General features: G+C 39.8%; 1 protein-coding gene and 1 long non-coding RNA gene across 2 annotated transcripts in view; one reads left to right on the top strand and one right to left on the bottom strand.

The window, feature by feature from the left end:
- LOC308661986 overlaps nucleotides 1–16,117 on the bottom strand; it is an 87,960-nt gene extending 71,843 nt beyond the window's left edge. The window contains exon 1 of the long non-coding RNA XR_014025067.1: nucleotides 15,436–16,117. This is a non-coding gene — a long non-coding RNA (uncharacterized lncRNA). The remainder of the gene's footprint in view (nucleotides 1–15,435) is intronic.
- Nucleotides 538–17,145, top strand: P4HB (prolyl 4-hydroxylase subunit beta). The gene is made up of 11 exons (XM_081317312.1): nucleotides 538–801; nucleotides 2,210–2,416; nucleotides 5,840–5,973; nucleotides 6,349–6,486; nucleotides 9,562–9,666; nucleotides 9,852–9,977; nucleotides 10,783–10,983; nucleotides 12,764–12,884; nucleotides 13,052–13,233; nucleotides 13,538–13,624; nucleotides 16,124–17,145. Exons 1-11 carry the CDS (start codon nucleotides 642–644, stop codon nucleotides 16,208–16,210), a joined length of 1,548 nt encoding a protein of 515 aa, XP_081173438.1. The 5' UTR covers nucleotides 538–641; the 3' UTR covers nucleotides 16,211–17,145.
- Nucleotides 17,146–17,878: the final 733 nt, after the last annotated feature.

The following is a 17,878-nucleotide window of genomic DNA, read 5'->3' as shown; positions in this document are numbered from 1 at the left end:
CCCCCACCAACGATATCTCAAACAGAAAACGCCTACATGTGTTTGATTTCTTCTGACCGGAAATACTTGTCGCTTATTATTCCGGGTGTCTTATAAAACGCGGCCCAGTCAGAATCAAACACGAACGAGCCCTCTCCAATGCGCATGCGCATTACAAAACGGGCAGGCTTCCTAGATGCCACGTTCCAAAGGCGAGAGGTGAAATGTAATGGGAGGAAGTGATAGACTCTTGTTTAAGCTTTCGCCGAGCAACCAATCAAAGGCGGCTGGACCACTGAACGAGAACGGCGCTGTTATCCAATCGCAGCCCACCAAGAAGTCTGACAAACCAATCCTAGTTGACGGAACGCAGAAAAAACTCTCCGGTTTGTTCGGAGGGGGGGGAAGGAAAGATGACGTTGAGTTTCTCAGCGACCAATCAACGAACGAGGGCGGCCCCGGGCTTGGCGCCCATTCAACGAGCGGTGACTTGGAGGAGGCCGGAAGTGTCCAATAGGCGGTAGCCTCGGCGGGGCAAGGGCGGGTTTATAAATGGGAGGCGGGGCTCGACGGTTCTTTTTAGCGTTGCTTTTTTGTTGCTCGGTCTCTTTGCCTGGAGATCCCGTCGCCGCCGCCGCCGCCCCGCCGCCTTCGTTGCTGCCATGAAGCTCCTCCGTTTTTTCGCTCCGGTGCTGTGTTTGCTGTGGCTGGGTCAGGTCTGCCTTGCCGCCGACATCGAGGAAGAGGAGGGCGTGCTGGTGCTGAAGGCGGCCAACTTCGACCAGGCGCTGGAGCAATACCCGAATATTCTGGTGGAGTTCTGTGAGTGGAGAAAGGGCGGGCGGGGTGGCGAGACGCGCGGGGTCCCTCGGCCAGCCTTCCGCAGCTTTGTGGTGCGGCCGTAGGCGGCGACCCTCTGCCTCTCCTGGACGCGGCCCCTGGAGGCTTTCCGCGGGCCTTCGCTTCCGACACGGAGCGACTCTCGGCCACCATCAGCTGCGACAAGATTTGCGCTGATTCTGGCTTGTCACTGGCCCGGGCGCCGGCGGAGTGTTTTAGCGTGCAAAATATCCCGGCAACCTTGGCTCTGGGCGACGTAACAAAAGCTGTGCAGGAAAGCAAGCGTAAAATGATAAATGTTGCTTTCCGGACCCGAGAAATAGCGAGGCCTCCTGCGCGAAATATGAGGAAATTGCATCGCATCTCGAAAGAGGGGTGTGTTGTGCGGCTTAAATGAAGGCGTTGGATAAAGTGTCAGGCGCGCCCGGGGAGGTCCCCAACCTTGGCAACTTTAAGACTTGTGGACTTCAACTCCCAGAATTCCTCAACCAGCTTGGCTGGCTGAGGAATTCTGGGAGTTGAAGTCCACAAGTCTTAAAGTTGCCAAGGTTGGGGACCTCTGCTCTATGCTATTCACGGATAGACATTTTTTAAATAATAATAATAATAATAGAGCGAAATATTGTACAACGGGGGAGTACCTTTTATCAAGAGACTTGTAAATTCTGGCTTAAAGTAATCTAGAAAGGTACCAAACTTTTTCTAAAATACTGCCTTAGTTGTAAGAAAACTGCCCCCCCTTTTTTTTGCTGCTCTACGTACACGTCTTAAATTTTGTGAGACGTGACTCTCCACACGTGGAAGGCATGAGGGATGGTGCAATTCCTAATATATTCCTGCTAATTTCCTTAATAAAATAGTTGCACTTTCTGCTGCTCAGCTTTGAAAGGAAAGTTAAAGCAGTCTGCTTTTTCTCTCTCAGCATTAACTTTTAAATACAGTGTTAAAAGCCTAGTAGTTTTATCAAATATTTGTCACAGTCAAGGATTTCTGGAGTAATTTTGGCACACTATGCTTTGCACTAATGCAAGAATTGCTTATAAGGTGAGAGCTATACCAAGCATTTTTTTATTAAGGGTCTATTGTGGCATTCTAAAGCTGAATGATGTACCTCAAACATTTTTAGGCACTTTTTAAAGTGAAATTTTCTTGTAGGAGAATAATGCACTTTTACTGTGAAAATTCATGGGGCTAGATAAGTTTATAGATAGTATTATAAATTAAAGGTGAAATGTTTTGAATAAAGTTTCTGTTATAATTCTATTGGAGGATAATTCTTGAGAAATGTTTTGCAATGCTAGTGGCATTTTTATGAATGGAAGGTATCGGTAGAAAATACACAATTCATTTGATGCTGTGTTTTCTAGATGTTCAGTTTTTTTCCCCACAGATGCACCATGGTGTGGTCACTGTAAAGCTCTGGCACCTGAATATGTGAAAGCAGCAGCAAAATTGTTGTCTGAAAACTCTGAAATCAGATTGGCTAAGGTAGATGCTACAGAAGAATCAGAACTCGCCCAACAATTTGGTGTTCGAGGTTATCCAACTATCAAATTCTTCAAGAATGGAGACAAATCTTCTCCCAAAGAATACACAGGTGAGAGCACTGTGAAGCTGTTAAAGAATTGTAATTTTCCTTAGAAAACTAACACTGGACAATAGAACCAAAGATTAACTGGGTTTTTTTACAGGAGAACAACTAATAAACATTTGTTACATCAGAAAGGCTGTGGAGTGATTTAGATTTGAAGGGAAAGGGTGCATCTTTTTCCAGGATCTTTAGCTCACTCCTGGGAAAAGAAACATCAAGTATAAAGAGTTGTAGATATTCTGTTTATTCCAAAGAACATATTTATTATTGAATCTGAAGAATTAGTGCTATAGTTTGAAACGGTAAAATATTTGCTTTTAGTTTTTTTTCATATCAGACTTTAATCAGAATGCCCCATCAAAAACATGCTACTGGTAATTTTTATGCCCTTTGTCCTTGCATGTTAAGCTGTCAAATATTTTGCCAATTAGTCATTTTTACCATGATTAGGTCTATAATTACTATCTCTTGTAGATTGCTGTAGGGTACTTATGCAGCTGTATTGGGCTTCTTGTTATATTTCTGCTACGTTAACAAGCTGGGTTGCTATTGACAACATAACAGAGTTTTGCTTTAAAATGTTTTATCTTTTTTGGCTTTGTGTAATTAAAGCATAGTCCTTTATGTATAATTACACTTAATTAGTAAGTCTCCCTGTTGAATGTGATGGTGACATACCTGAAAGATGTGATCTGTTACACTTAACTATATTGCAGTGTGATCTGTTGAATTTAATAGGCCTCTGAAAAGAATACAGGTTTTGAATTTTGGGTCTTATAGGCAGCAAATACTGTATTCATTTAACTAGAGTTATATGCTGTTCCAATTGTCAACCAACCCTGACTGACTTGAACGAGATTAAATCATTTGAAACAGCAAGACATATTGTTTAAAAGAGCACAGAAATGTTTACAATTCAGGTCACCTGTACTCGATTTACAACCACAATTGAGCCCAAGTTTTCTGTTAAGTGAGACATTTGTTAGCTGAATTTTGCCCCATTTTATGACCTTTCTTGCCACTGTTGTTAAGTGAATCACTGAAATTAAATTAGTAAAATGGTTGTTTACTGAATGTGGCTTCCCCATTGACTTTGCTTGTCAGAAGGTAGCAAAAGATGGATCACATGACTGGGATACTGCAACCGTCATAACTTAGTTGCGAAGCACCTGAATTTTGATCATGTAACCATGGGGATGCTACAACGGTTGTAAATATGAGTTGCTTTTTTCAGTGCTGTTGTAACTTTGAATAGTCACTAAGCAAACTGTTGAGGACTATAAATAAAGTATTTCTGTGTTGACATTTTTACAGGTGTTGCAAGCCTGGTAAATAAATTAATCTCAACTTTGTATTACTTTCATAAATCTTGTGGAATACTGATAGTTGTGAATCATTACTGTAGGTGTGATACAAGCACACATTACAACTGTAAAGGGAGGAGAAGGCTGTAGGGAGTTTGATCACCCATTTTTCTGAGCTGTTCTAAGAGTACTAGACAAAAGAAATGTCATAACTTTAACAATATGAACAATAATTTGAGCTTGCCTTGCCCTTGGGCTTTGAGCTTGCTTTTTCAGCTTGGAACTGGAATGGTGTAAATGAGCTTATGAAATGCAGAAAGACTGGATATAATTGCTATTCCTTCTGTGAAGTTAAGAACAAGGCACCTCTTACTGTTTGAAGATGCTTCCAGTTATGAAAGCTGTCATATTTTTGGCTGTCAAGGTCTGAATTGAAAGTATAGCACAAACAAACGATCCGGGGAAAACTTTATTTCCTTCTACTGTGGTATACAGTGTTGGCACATCACTGTGAGTCATTTACACACTGCAGTTCCACAAGACAGTAAGACAAAGCCAGTCATTGCTTGACATATAATTTATGATTTAGTTGTAGATTCATGTGTACATGCACCTGATTTTGACTGCAAGGTTGCACTAACTGAATTAAGAGTGTTGGCCTTATGCATTTTATATCCATGCATTGGTGGGAAAATCCTTAAAATCTCAGAATCCTGACATTTGAAAAGGAGCTCTTTTAGTCACCATGTCCTCAGTGCAGGAATACAAATCAAAGTATTCCCACTAGAGGGTGTCAAGCCTTTGCTTAAACACATCTAGTGTTGGAGAACCCACTTTCCAGGTGACTTGTTTCCCTGTTACCCTTAATGATTGCATGTTTTTCCTAGCACTGCACTGGAATCTTCCTTCCTGTGGTTAAATCTTCTAAGCCCTGCAGTGATAGAGAACACATTTTAGTTTTCTTCTGCGTTGCATTCTCCATGTAGATTTTTGTTTCTGATGTAGAGTACAGATACCAACCTCTGCCGTCTATGTAAAATCTCCAACCCAATGCTTTTGGGAGAAGTAGAGTGGTTGATGCTTGTAAACATGTTAAGAATAGATTAAGGGGGAATAGATAGAAAATGGTGTAGAAAATAAGAACCTAGTTGTTCCACCCAATTTTGGCTTTAGGTCAGACTGTACATAGAATGATCGAGAACGAAGCACATTGGTGGCCAGAAGCCACCTGGAGGAGGGGAGTGAAGGTTGAGCTGACAAGTTGTATCGCAGACCAGTGATTGAAGGGAGGGAGTATTTGTAGCTCAGGGTTGAACTGTGGGGTCCTGAATGTTCTCAAGCTCCAAGAGCACCAAGTGCCCCAGTGACTAGCTGGATGTAGGGGTTTTTGTTTTGCTTTGTTGTCTCAAAAAAAAAATGGGCAGAAATTCTGATCCAGACTTGGCATATGGGTTTTACTATATTCCAGCATTTTAAAAATGATATATATTTTTAATATCCCACCTTTATTATTTGTACAAGTAAGTCAATGTAGCTAACATATCTAACACACCTTTTTCCTCCTATTTCGTCCTAAACTTGAATGGATGTTCCTTGCTAGTTTTCAAAGATTTGGTCATATCAATGAGGAAGAGCACTCCCAATCTCAGGTAGAATGCCCATCGCAAACAAGACAAGGTAGCATCAAATGGTGGTAGTAGTACCTACTAGACAGACAACCCCATGCCTCAATAGCTGGGACAGTGTCCAGTCTTCCAGCTTGTTTAATGATAAAGTTACTACTGTGCTATTCTTATTGAGTCGAGAAAGTAGATGAAGTGTTTTCTCCATAGTATCTCCTAATTCTTATCTTCCTTTAAAAAAGTGGCACTATACCACTTTAAATGTTTCAATAATAAGGATTCTGCCGCAACTATAGTAATCAGTTGATGTTACAGTACCCTAGTATAGAAACTTTAATTGTTTCTGTTTTAGCCTGCTTAGGATTTGGTTTAAGATAAGTGAAGATTGCACACAAGTAGAAATCAGCTTGTTAGCCTTGGGAGTGAAGCTTTATTATTTATATAGTCTTAAAAGACAAAAGAAAGTACGATGCCTGATAAGTTAAGTTTTTCCTCTAATCTAGCTGGCAGAGAAGCAGATGACATTCTAAATTGGTTAAAGAAACGCACAGGACCTGCAGCCACTACCCTGGCAGATGTAGCTGCTGCGGAGGAGCTAGTGGAATCCAATGAAGTTGCTGTGATTGGATTCTTTAAGGTATTTTTTCCATTCATAAATTAAGGTGAAGGATTTTTTTAAAGACACGGCAGAATTCCTGGGATGGAGGAGGAGAATGGCCTGGTCATCAGTTTAACAGAAATACAAACTAATCAATTGCAGAGCTATTAGGCAGTAAACAACTTGGATTTTGGCCCCTTGTCAAGTCTGCACATGCAGCGGTTGCTTCTGCTTAGGTTTTCTTGTAAGCTTGTTTGCTTTAATAGGGGAAAATGTGGTGCCTAACTACTACTTTTTTGGCTGCTTGTAATTTTGAGACGATAGGATTTGCAGTATGCACTAAATCTTGAAATAATGGGCAACCATAATGGAAATAATGACGCAGGGTTTTTTATTTGTTTGTTTTAAATGTAGGATGTAGAATCTGACATGGCCAAAGAGTTTCTGTTGGCAGCAGAGGCCATCGACGACATTCCTTTTGGGATTACTTCCAAAAGTGATATATTTGCCAAATATCAGCTGAAAAAAGATGGAGTTGCTCTTTTTAAGAAGGTGAGTGGCTATGAGAAAAAAGAAATCCTGATTGGTTGGTGTGTTAGTCTGCCTGGTGGCACTCTGAAATTAATGGGTTTTTTTCTATTTTAGTATGTTTCATCCAAGGTGTAGGTGTTTCAGGTAGTAGTTACCACAACTCGTACTTACAGCTGTCACAATGTCCCATAGTCGCATGATTACAATTTATTATCTTTCCTCTCGGCTTTCTACAATCAAAGTCAATAGGAAAGCTGTAAGCAAGTTGGAAGTTATGGTCACATGATATTATTCACTTGACTGGCATAGTTCCCATTTAACAAGGGTGACCAGGCTTGTCAGAACTGCTGTAGCTATACAACCTAGCTACAACCTTTACAACTGTGTCAATTAATGACAGTTTCCATTCTCAATAAATGTTATTAAACAGGAGCCAAATGTATAGTAGAGAAATATAAATGTATAAACTATGGACAAAATCCAATGCTTCAGACACGTTTTTTTCTTTCAGGTGCCCAGCATGCTTATCACTCGTCACATCTGTGATACCTGTTTGAAGTTTAACAATACTTTTAAACACTAAGCATAGAATACAGAGAGAGGAGAAGCTATGTTTATGATTTACTTAGATTACTTGGATTATTGTTAATCTAATTAGTCTAGCAAGGGATGCGGTGGCTCAGTGGGTTAGGACGCTGAGCTTGTCGATCAGAAGGTCGGCAGTTTGGCGGGTCGAATCCCGAGTGCCGCGTAACAGAGTGAGCGCCTGTTACTTGTCCCAGCTTCTGCCAACCTAGCAGTTCGAAAGCACGTAAAAATGCAAGTAGAAAAATAGGGACCACTACGGTGGGAAGGTAACAGCGTTCCATGCGCCTTTGGCATCTAGTCATGCCGGCCACATGACCACGGAGACGTCCTTGGACAAGCGCTGGCTCTTCGGCTTTGAAACAGAGATGAGCACCGACCCCTAGAGTCGGAAACGACTAGCACGCATGTGCGGGGGAACTTTTACCTTTACCTAATTAGTCTAGCAATAATTAGTCTACTCAATCTCAAAGTCCAGCCTGCTTATTCAATGTCTTATTCCTCATTTGTGGTTTGAGTTTTAAGAGTGCTTCTAAGCATTAAGCATAAAATGCAGATAAAAGGAAAAGTTATATTTATGGCTGGCTTAGATTAGTTAAATTACTGTTTCTTCTCAGTCTTCACCTTTACTCTAATACAGCAAGGAGACTTCATTTGGATGTTTGCCTTTCTCCGATGACATAAGGCTAAATAAAAGTTGGTTATGTTAAATATCTAATATTGAAAATAAAATATTGGAAGTTTTGTATGCAAGTATTGGGCCGTTTGTTACATTCATCTTGGCAGCTGGAAGTTATATGTTTTAAAGAGTTCAATCTAATCTCCTTATCAGTCCTTGATTTTTTAAAAAGGTTTTCAGCCTGTCAATAGTGAGACAAATATCATTCAGGTACCAGTTTCCCACTGCTTTAAAAATAAGCAAAAAGTCCTGCTGGTCACAGCACTTATTGGACAAATTTTTGCATAATCTGTTTTGCCTGTTGACTTCGTTTATTAATTCACTAAATGTATATGCCACCAAATTCTTCCATTTTGAGTCCAAGTGGTTTGAAATTAATAAGGCTTCAGCAAAACCTTTGTGAAGAAGCTTGATTATAATGGCTCTAAAAATCTTTTTGCCACGTCCCGCTGTAATGGTTACAGATTCTTCAGTTACATGGCATTTTTTTTCTGTCATGGGTTAATTGCAAAATAACATTTCCCTCTCGGTAGAGAATCAGTAGGACTAGTAGAGACTAGGAACCAAAATGAAATTATTCCCAATTCATATTTTTAAAATCATCATAATTGTAAAATGCTCCATTCTTCTTCAGCCTGGTCCTCTCCCAGCGTGTTGAAATGCATCTCAAAGAGGTGGCCAGTGGTTTTATACCCTGGGAGTTTTAGTGTAATACTTCAGAACAACACCAAGTTGGGGAAGGCCTCCTTGCTTATTCATGTTCAAATCTCTTGATTCCTCATCCCTGGTTTTTAGAGAGTTTATATAATCCAACGGGGGTATGCAAACCTTGACTCTAGGGGAAATAAAAGCAGAATCTTCCAGCCTTTGAAGGGAAAACATCTATCCCCTAATAAGGTTGTAATCCTCTTCCCCTCACAAGTGGCAGGAAAGGTTCTGAGAAAAAAGGTCAGTCGTGGTTGTTACTCTGCAATAAGAGTCTTCCTGATGCTAGAGCTCTACATCTGTTCCTTTGTAGGCAACAATAGCCCTGCAGGGGTGCATTGTCTCTGAATAAGCTGTTCCCTGTTTAGGGACTTAATAGTGTACAATTCTGCCTCTTAATGGCTCTTTGGATTGGAGACATTTGTCCAATTCAAACAAGCCCTATAATTTCACCTTTTCTAAAACAGGAGTATCAAACATCTAAGGTGCTGAGATCTAAAATATTTTTCAGTTACCTTTTTAAAAAAAAATCAGGAAGAATGATGGGATGGACAGACCATTTTCAGAAATATTACGTTGAGAATCTGGCTTCTGAAGGTGCCCAAGTTTCCCTTGGCTTGCTGCTTGAATGCACTTAGGTGGTAAGATGAGAACTTGGGTTGAGTTTCTACCCTGGGCATTCAGCATTTTGTGTCTCGCTTGCAATGTGAAATGTGCTACCTTAGGTTTGTAAATGAGTTAGGGGGTTGGAGCTTTTCAATATCTGTATACTGTTTACAATTTTAAAATAATCCTCTGCCAGCGCAGTGAATTATTGGGCACTTTCACGTTTACTGCATAATTTGGCCGAGCAAAGATGAAGGAAGCACACACTATTATATTGCCCTTGTCCCTTCCTCAAGCTTTCGGCAGTTGTATTCTGCCACCTTCCACTGCACATATGTTTGCAGCGTCACGTAGTTTGGAAACCTCAATGAATGCTTTGGGAACAGGAACTATATTCCTGTATCACTATGGCAGATAGGTAGATCTACTCCTGCTTTATTGTTTTACTAAGTTCTCGCTAGCTATGTATTTTGTCCATTTACTTGGATGGATGTAAACTGAATTCTCTTATATTTTTCCAGTTTGATGAAGGTCGTAACAATTTTGATGGGGAAATAACAAAAGACAACCTTCTGAATTTCATCAAATCAAACCAGTTGCCCTTGGTGATTGAATTTACCGAACAGGTAAAGAAATAAATCACACGTTTTACATGTTCTGGATGATATGTAGTATTTATTTGGTCTGCAGCTTGGATCTATGGCAGTGAATCCAACAGGCTAGAGGGAGGAGGTGGAATGGTCAGGATAATTAATCTTGGGGGTTCCACATAATGTAATTGCCTTCAGTAATGCAACTGTTTCTCTTCCAGACTGCACCTAAAATTTTTGGCGGAGAGATTAAAACACACATCCTGTTGTTCTTGCCTAAGAGTGTTGAGGAATACCAGGGTAAACTGGATAATTTCAAAAAAGCAGCTGAAGACTTCAAAGGAAAGGTAAATAAAAGAAAGTAACTAAATAATTACTTTGCCCCTTTGTACAGTTTATTATACATTCATTTCTCATATGGTTACACATCACCAAGAATTAAAATCGTAAGATCTCTCTCATAAAGGCGGAAGTAGAACCAAGAAAAAAAACCAACAACCCAGGGTTTTCCTCTAAAGCCTAGATTCTCTTATTGGGGGTTTCCCTGAGTCCCCTGACCCTCGAAAAAGCACAATTACAATTGGCATGTGTGAGCTGTGGCTTCTCATCGTTACTTCTATTCTTTAAAGGTTGACTCTTTATATAAATCTCAAGAGAATTTATGATAGTAGTATAAACCCATTGTAATAAAATAAATGCAGTTTGTATCTGGACAAAGCCAACAACAAGTGTGTTTTAAAAGTATTTAAAATAAGGACTTGCTAGGCCTGACATTGTGTAAGGAAATCTTTCCACAGGAATGTTTTCCCTCTATAGGTAAAAGTCCATTCTGCTTTGTTTTGCATTGTTTATAATATCACCTTAATGACCATTTGAGAATTCTGGCTTCTGCGTGTTGGGTGTAGGCAGCCTGGCCATTGGCAAGCTGTTTGTAGGACCTCTGCTCCAAAACAGCTAGAGATTACAAGGGTGCTTATTCCAGATTTAAGATTACTAATAATGTTTAGAATTTGTGTATGAAGTGTAAGAGGAATTAGAAAGATGGGGTAGAGCTTGAAAATCTTAATTCAGGGTATTCTGCTGTCCCAAATGCTTTTGTCTCTCATACAGCCATTGTCCTGTTTTCCCTCCTCCCCCCTCCCCCCCCCAAAGATCTTGTTCATTTACATTGACAGCGACCACAGTGACAACCAGAGGATCTTGGAGTTTTTTGGCCTCAAAAAGGAGGAATGCCCCGCCATACGCCTTATTACTCTGGAGGAAGAAATGACCAAGTACAAACCAGAATCTAATGAGCTGACTCCAGAGAACATCAAGGACTTCTGCCACAAGTTCTTGGAGGGAAAAGTTAAGGTAATAGTTTGTTTTTTTCCTAATGGGGTTTTTGGAGCAGGTAGCCATGTGGGGAAGTCCTAGTAGTACAAATGGCAGGGAAATTGAGAATTCATATGGCACGAACTCTTAAGTTCTCATGGCAGAGTAGTTTGACATTATACTATGTAAAGCTTTTGCTGGGAAATCCAAAGGGCAGAGTCAGTGGAGCGGGTCTCGGGATATACTATGGTCCCACCGTGCTAGTAAAGTGAGCTGCATGAATTTGGGAACTGCTTTAGAATGGGTGGTGCAGATCCAAGAATTAACCTTCTCAGCATGACAGAAAGAACGTCCCGTTGCATGACTCCTTAGAGGATGTCTATTTTAATCTGGAAAGGGAAGCCTGTTACCAAGATCCAGCTGCTGTTCGATGTTTCTTACACAGCACATGTTATTCAGGGCTTTCCTTGAATCACCTCTTCTGCTCTGTCTCACTGTCATGTCTTTTTACTTCCACTTTCCCCCCCCCTTCCCTTCACCAGTCGAGGAGGGTTCATAACAATGTAGTGGATCTGATTGCCTGAAAAAAAATATTAGGAACTGCTAATGGAGCCAAAAGTTTAAGAATGTTTTTTAATCAATAAAACCCAGTTTATGATAGGGAAGGACATCTAAATGAAACGTCTTTTGCTTTAGGTGTGCTATTGAGACTTCTGGCAGTCGGTTTCAAAAGACAAGATACAGGGATAATTATTTGGCTTAAAATGTAGCTGTTTTCTATCTATGTTAAGTATAGATACTAGAGATAAACTAAAGATATATCTAGAATTAGGCAGTCATAATGAAGTTTAAGATCAAGTAACACATGGAAGAGTAACTTTAAAAACATGCTTAATCTGTGTTAAATATAAGGCTTGAAAATTTTGACATGGTCATTTTAAGAGCTTTTCCAACATAGTTGCCTGGAGTCCCTCGGGAGAAGGGCGGTATATAAAAACAAACAAACAAATAAATAAATAATCTATATCTTCCATCAGCTCTAAATAGTGTGGACAGTGATCAAGAAAAATGGAAACAGAGATCAAAAACAATGAGGAAGGCTGAATCTCTGAAGTATACTGTAAAGAAACCTTACCTTGAAATCAGCTAGACCAGGGGTGTCAAACTCAATTTCATTGAGGGCCGCATCAGCATTGCGGTTGCCCTCAAGGGGCCGGGTGGGTATGGCCAGGGTGGGCGTGGCCTACTGGGTGGGCGTGGCTAGAGTGCATATGGCCTACTGGGTGGGCATGGCCACCTCTACATCATTCGCATCAATGGTGCCTATGGGGGCCTGGGCAGGAGTGGGACAGATCTGGGGGTCTCCGGCAGAAGGAGGGTCTCTGGGCCAGGGCCAAGGCAGTGGGGGCCATTCCCTCACTGTTTCCAGGATGGCTTCGCGGGCCACATGAAACCACTTCGCGGGCCGGATCTGGCCCCCGGGCCTTGTGTTTGACACATCTGAGCTAGACCATCATAATCATTCCATTTTTATTTCTATGTGCTATGCACTTAACTATATTTTATAACCTCAGAGTGTCAATTTGGCAATAACAGTTTAATATAGATAGACCTACTCTGTGTAGAATTATCTGCATCCTTCATGCAAGAACTCAGATGTGTTTGGGTCGTGGGATGGGGACGTGACCTTGAAGGAGCAAATCTATATTAGCCTGCCTTTTTATAGTTTGGATTGTCACTTGCTTTGCCCTTGGGGTGTGGGGATTTCCTATTGACACATTCCATGCAGTTGCTGTCATGTTGCTTTTGTATATTTCAGCCCCACCTGATGAGCCAAGAGATTTCTGATGACTGGGACAAGCATCCTGTCAAAGTTCTGGTTGGAAACAACTTTGAGGAGGTGGCTTTTGATGAAAATAAGAATGTCTTTGTGGAATTCTGTAAGTATTTTATTGATAGCAATGTATGTGTACACATACACATTTATCTCGTTTAAATTTATATATGGTTAATGAAAGTTTCTCGGCAGCCGAATTAAAAAAGGAGAGGGATGTTTTGGATGCTGGACAACTGTTAAAATAATTTATCATCATCTTTTGGTTTACAGATGCTCCTTGGTGTGGCCATTGCAAACAGTTAGCTCCCATTTGGGATAAACTTGGAGAAACTTATAAGGACCATGAAAACATCATTATTGCTAAGATGGATGCCACAGTGAATGAAGTTGAGGCTGTGAAGGTTCACAGTTTCCCTACCCTCAAGTATTTCCCTGCTGGTCCTGACAGAACGGTGAGTCAATTGTACATTGAAACTTGACAGAGGGGAAAATGGTTCCCTCAGCCTGCTTTGGGGTATGCTTGGGTGCATGTGTGGCCTTGATGTGTGAGAAAAATAGCTTAATGGAAGATAGTGCTCTTATTTTTTCCTTGCAGCATTCATGGGGATCTAGTGGCTGGCTCCTCTTCGACTCGTATGGGTGGTGAATTTTCTAACCACCTCTCTTTTATTTTTTGGCTGTTCAGAAGTGAATTCTTCATCCACCAAGATCCTAGATTTGTCTCTGGGTAATAATTCTTATTTCTTGGTTTTCTAGGTTGTAGATTACAATGGAGACAGGACGTTGGAAGGTTTTAAGAAGTTCCTGGAAAGCGGTGGAAAAGATGGTGGTGTAGATGAGAATGTGAGTATCTTAGGATTATGATATTCTGCTCTGATATATATCTTCTGGACACGTCATATCCCTAAGGAAGTGGCAGTTCTGTCCTGTAAGTCTACTTATGGCTTATTGTGGCAGCAGAGAATGTTAGTTCCATAGCAACCTCTAAACAAAACACAGCTGGTTATATCCAGAATGAGCTGGGATAGCACTAAGGGTGTTCAGAATACCAGCAATTCCATGTAGACTCAGGCCATGTAAAATGCAGGAGCCTATAAAAACATTTCTGTGCTCAGAAAAGTGCTGAAAAAAACATTGTTTGCATTCTCCTCAGCCTTGGCCCAACAAACCCATAGGTGTCGTGAGATGAATCTTCAGTGGGCAGAAAAATGCCTATCAGCAGGTGTGGACATCCTCTTCTTTCAGCCACAGAGTTGTTGCTTTTAGCATGCAAAACTATTCTCTGCTTCATTGACAGAGATACTACTAGCTCTGCTATTATGCTGCTATACTTTTGAGCTTTATTTAAAGGGTAAATATGAAAGGACGAAATTAGAATTGCTATGGAATTTCCATTTATATTGGCAAGTGAGAATGTAGCAATTCATTCTTGGCATATCATATCTTACATAGAATTCCTGTACATAGTGGATCCTATGTGGTGACTTCAAGTTGCTTACTAGGGCTGGGGATGTAGGTATCTATAGTTATTGTTGATGGCAGACATTAGGGCACATCCTTTACCATTATTATGGAACCTGTCATGATTTGGTTTGTTATCCACCTTTTTGAGCTCTTTCCTCCGTTACATGTTAAAAGAGTGGATGTGGAAATACTCAGTTCAACAGTTTGATTGCTGTATGATTTTGGGGCACTATTCCTGCATAGTGCCTAGATAAGATAAAGCAAATTACTCTGTGTTGAATTTCAGTTTAACTTAACTGACCCAATGAATTTCAGAAAATTATAAATTATTATAATTTTATACATTTATTATGTTTTATTTAATCTGATAGATACCAACATTTCTGAAGGCATATAATTCTTAACCTTTGTTTTGTGAGACTTAATTCAAAGTAATTAGAAGTGCTATTTAGTTAAGTAGATCTAAGATGCTGATGATCAGTGGTTTAGAATAGATCAAAAAGTACTGACTACCAATTTTATTTTTTCTGAATGGCTTGACTAAACAAAGAACGGGTAGGATCAAAATTAGAAACAATTCTGGGTGTGAAAAAGACCACAATCTCTGTTCTATTTTAATACAGAAGAATCTTGTGATTCGGATATATTCAGAGGAACTCTGCTTCAAACATAAGTGAACATTTGTTTTTTTTTCTGAATTAACATTTTGTACCATATTCTAGTTGGTGACAGGTACTCATTAGATTCTGCCCCATTTTATAGACTTCACTGTTACAATGGAGACGAAGAAATAACTTTATGACCAATTTTTGCATTTTAAACCTTCAAGGTCTGTAAAGTAAATGAAAGCTGAAGTAAGATAAGCCATCATGGTTGCTCTTTGACAAAACCCGTAAGAAATAAATGAGGGAGTTATAATTAATATAGTCCTTTGAACACATCCTGTGAACAGGATTTTGTGTGTGTGTGTGTGTGTGTGTGTGTGCGCGTGCATCTTCAAGTCATTGTTGACTCCTGACGACTGCCTGGACAAGTCCTTGTAGTTTTCTTGGAAAGATTTCAGAATGACTTGCGATTGCCTCCTTCTTATGGCTGAGGGAAAAGTGGCTGGCCCTTCATGGCTGAGGTGGGAATATAACCCAGACTTCCTACTTCTAGCCTAGTCTTCTTAAGCACCATTCCAGATTGACTCTGTCTAGTATTTAAAATGTTTTAACTATTGATTATTATATAAAAGATATAAAAGACTTGAATAGTGCAGCATTATTGACTGGGTCAGATGTTTTAATCTAGTTTTTACTTCCCTTACCATAGCTGGTGGGTTACATTCTTGAGTTTCGATGCAACAAGCTGAACCTTTTTCTTTTCTGCCTGTAATATCTGTTTGGAGATCCTCTGTTTATTGACAGAACCTCACATAACATCTGAAGGATGACGGTTTGGTTATGTTTGGTATCTGAACTGAGACATGGGGTACTTTAAAATTGGAAGTTACATTATGTGTAATAAAATTATTACCCCTGTGTTATTTTTATTCATTAAAAAGATTGTAACTTTACAAAAGATGTTGGAAACCTAACGGTACCCCACTGCCTTGAAATCCCTTCTGTCAGCTGTATTGGAAATGCTTGTGGACAATGTGCTTTTGGCATTTTGCTGCCCATTGGTTTGGTTTTATGTGGCTTCTTGGAATGCATGGGATTTTCCTGGTCTTGCATGTTGTTAGCAGAGGATTTATTGAGCTAGTTACAGCTCAAGCATAAAGGCAGATCCTGAGCAACTGCTCTCACAACACTCTAGCTCTGCATTGTCTAGAGAATCTAACTAGAGACGGCATGCCTCTCCAAAAAATTAACTCTCCTTTCTTCATTGAAATAGGATCTGGAAGATCTAGAGGACGCAGAAGTGGAACCAGATGTTGAAGAAGAGGATGAAGAAACTGGAGCTAAAAAAGATGAACTGTAAACAGAAGTCCAATCTGCATATCCCCAGACACTATGCTATGGCTGCCAACTCAAGCAAGTCAGCAAACAAATGCTAACCAGAAGACAAACTGGCTGGGAATCCAGGGAAATTAACCCATTTCTCTAACCTATCAAACAAATCTAGTTTTATTCTATGCTGAAGAAGTATCTGACTTGTTGGCAAGCTGATGGGTCTTTTTTCTTTTCTCTCTTCTTTCAATTGCAAACGATGATGTACATTTCCTTAGATATTGCGACCTGGGTAGAAGCAGATTCAAGTAATATGTCCCATTGCCTAAGTAACTTGGGAATTTCATGAATAAGGCACCCTTAAACATTAACCACACTGTCTAAATGACATAAGCTGCTGTCGACCCAGCAGAGGCTCTTGGTTATTGTCCCAGCTTTTTTCCTTACACTTTACTGTTGTTTTTCCCCCTCTCACCCCGGATTATTCCAGTGTGGAAGAAATCACTAGGCTGACCATTGATGCTACTGGTAAAGGTAATAAGTGGGGTATAGTAGGTCCTCTTAATTCATTGCGTAGTCTCATTTTCTCTTTATATTGTACAATTGATCTCTGTCATTCAAAGATCTGGAAGGGTAGGAAATCATTGCTGAGGAATGAGAATCCAATTGCCTCCTTACCTAAAGTGAAATCTATCTTGAGTTGCTATCTCATCTGCAATGAAACAAAAGCCTTGCTGTCTACACATTATTTTGCAAATGGTTTTTCTGGGGACTGTTGGAAAATAACTTCTCTGAATGCAACAAAAAAGGACACTTGATAAGTAGGAGTTTTGTGGGGATACTTGAGAGCCATGGAAAGTCTGTATTAACAAAGAGGATGATATGTTTCAATGGAATTCATTTTAAGCATCCATGATGCTCAAGGAATGGAACTCATTGGCCAAATAAAAATTAATTTTAATACTCTTCTGAATCTTGCTGTTTTCTTTAAATTTGGGAGTTAGTTTAAGAAGGACTATAAATGAGGCAGACTGGAAAGGCTGAATTTAGGAATTTTTGCTTGCATTTGTTTGCATCATAATTTCTACCCAGACAGAAACTTTAACCATCCTACATTACAGAGAAGCAATTTACATAGAGGAAAACTATGTACAGATATTCAAATTTAAGCAAATGCTTATTATTTGAACAGCATGGACTTTAGTGATGTATCTGAATCAAACTCTGGTAAAGTCAGTGCTTGGAAAACAGGAAATACAAAAAGAGCAATACATTACACAAGTTGGCATCTTCGACATCAGGAATCCATACTAATTGCTCTAGTCTAGGCTATCTCCACCAAATTCTGTTTTGTGATAATGTCTTAGATTAGAAGAGTAATTGTCCAGATTAAACTAGATGAAGTGTTTCAACTAATGCATAAAAATATAGAACGAAAGGTGCATCAATTCTGACTTTCCATCCAATGTACTATAATTCTGTATTTAAGCTTAGTCTATCATAGTAATAAAGTAGTATGCTGGGCTTTACTATACTACTATCCTTGCTGCTTCATTGTTCTTGAATCAAAGAGCCCCTACAGTCTTTAAGATGAAAGAAAGGATAACTCAGCTGGATCCAACTGAGTCTTATTTTAACTATCAGTTAATGAAATTCAGGTAAAACACACTAAAAATACCAACAGACAAATGGATGTACA

The sequence above is a fragment of the Vipera berus genome (genome assembly GCF_964194415.1).
Source record: "Vipera berus genome assembly, chromosome: 2".
NCBI lineage: Eukaryota > Metazoa > Chordata > Lepidosauria > Squamata > Viperidae > Vipera > Vipera berus.
The sequence above is the reverse complement of the archived record's forward strand: the minus strand, read 5'-3'. Positions and strand labels throughout refer to the sequence as shown.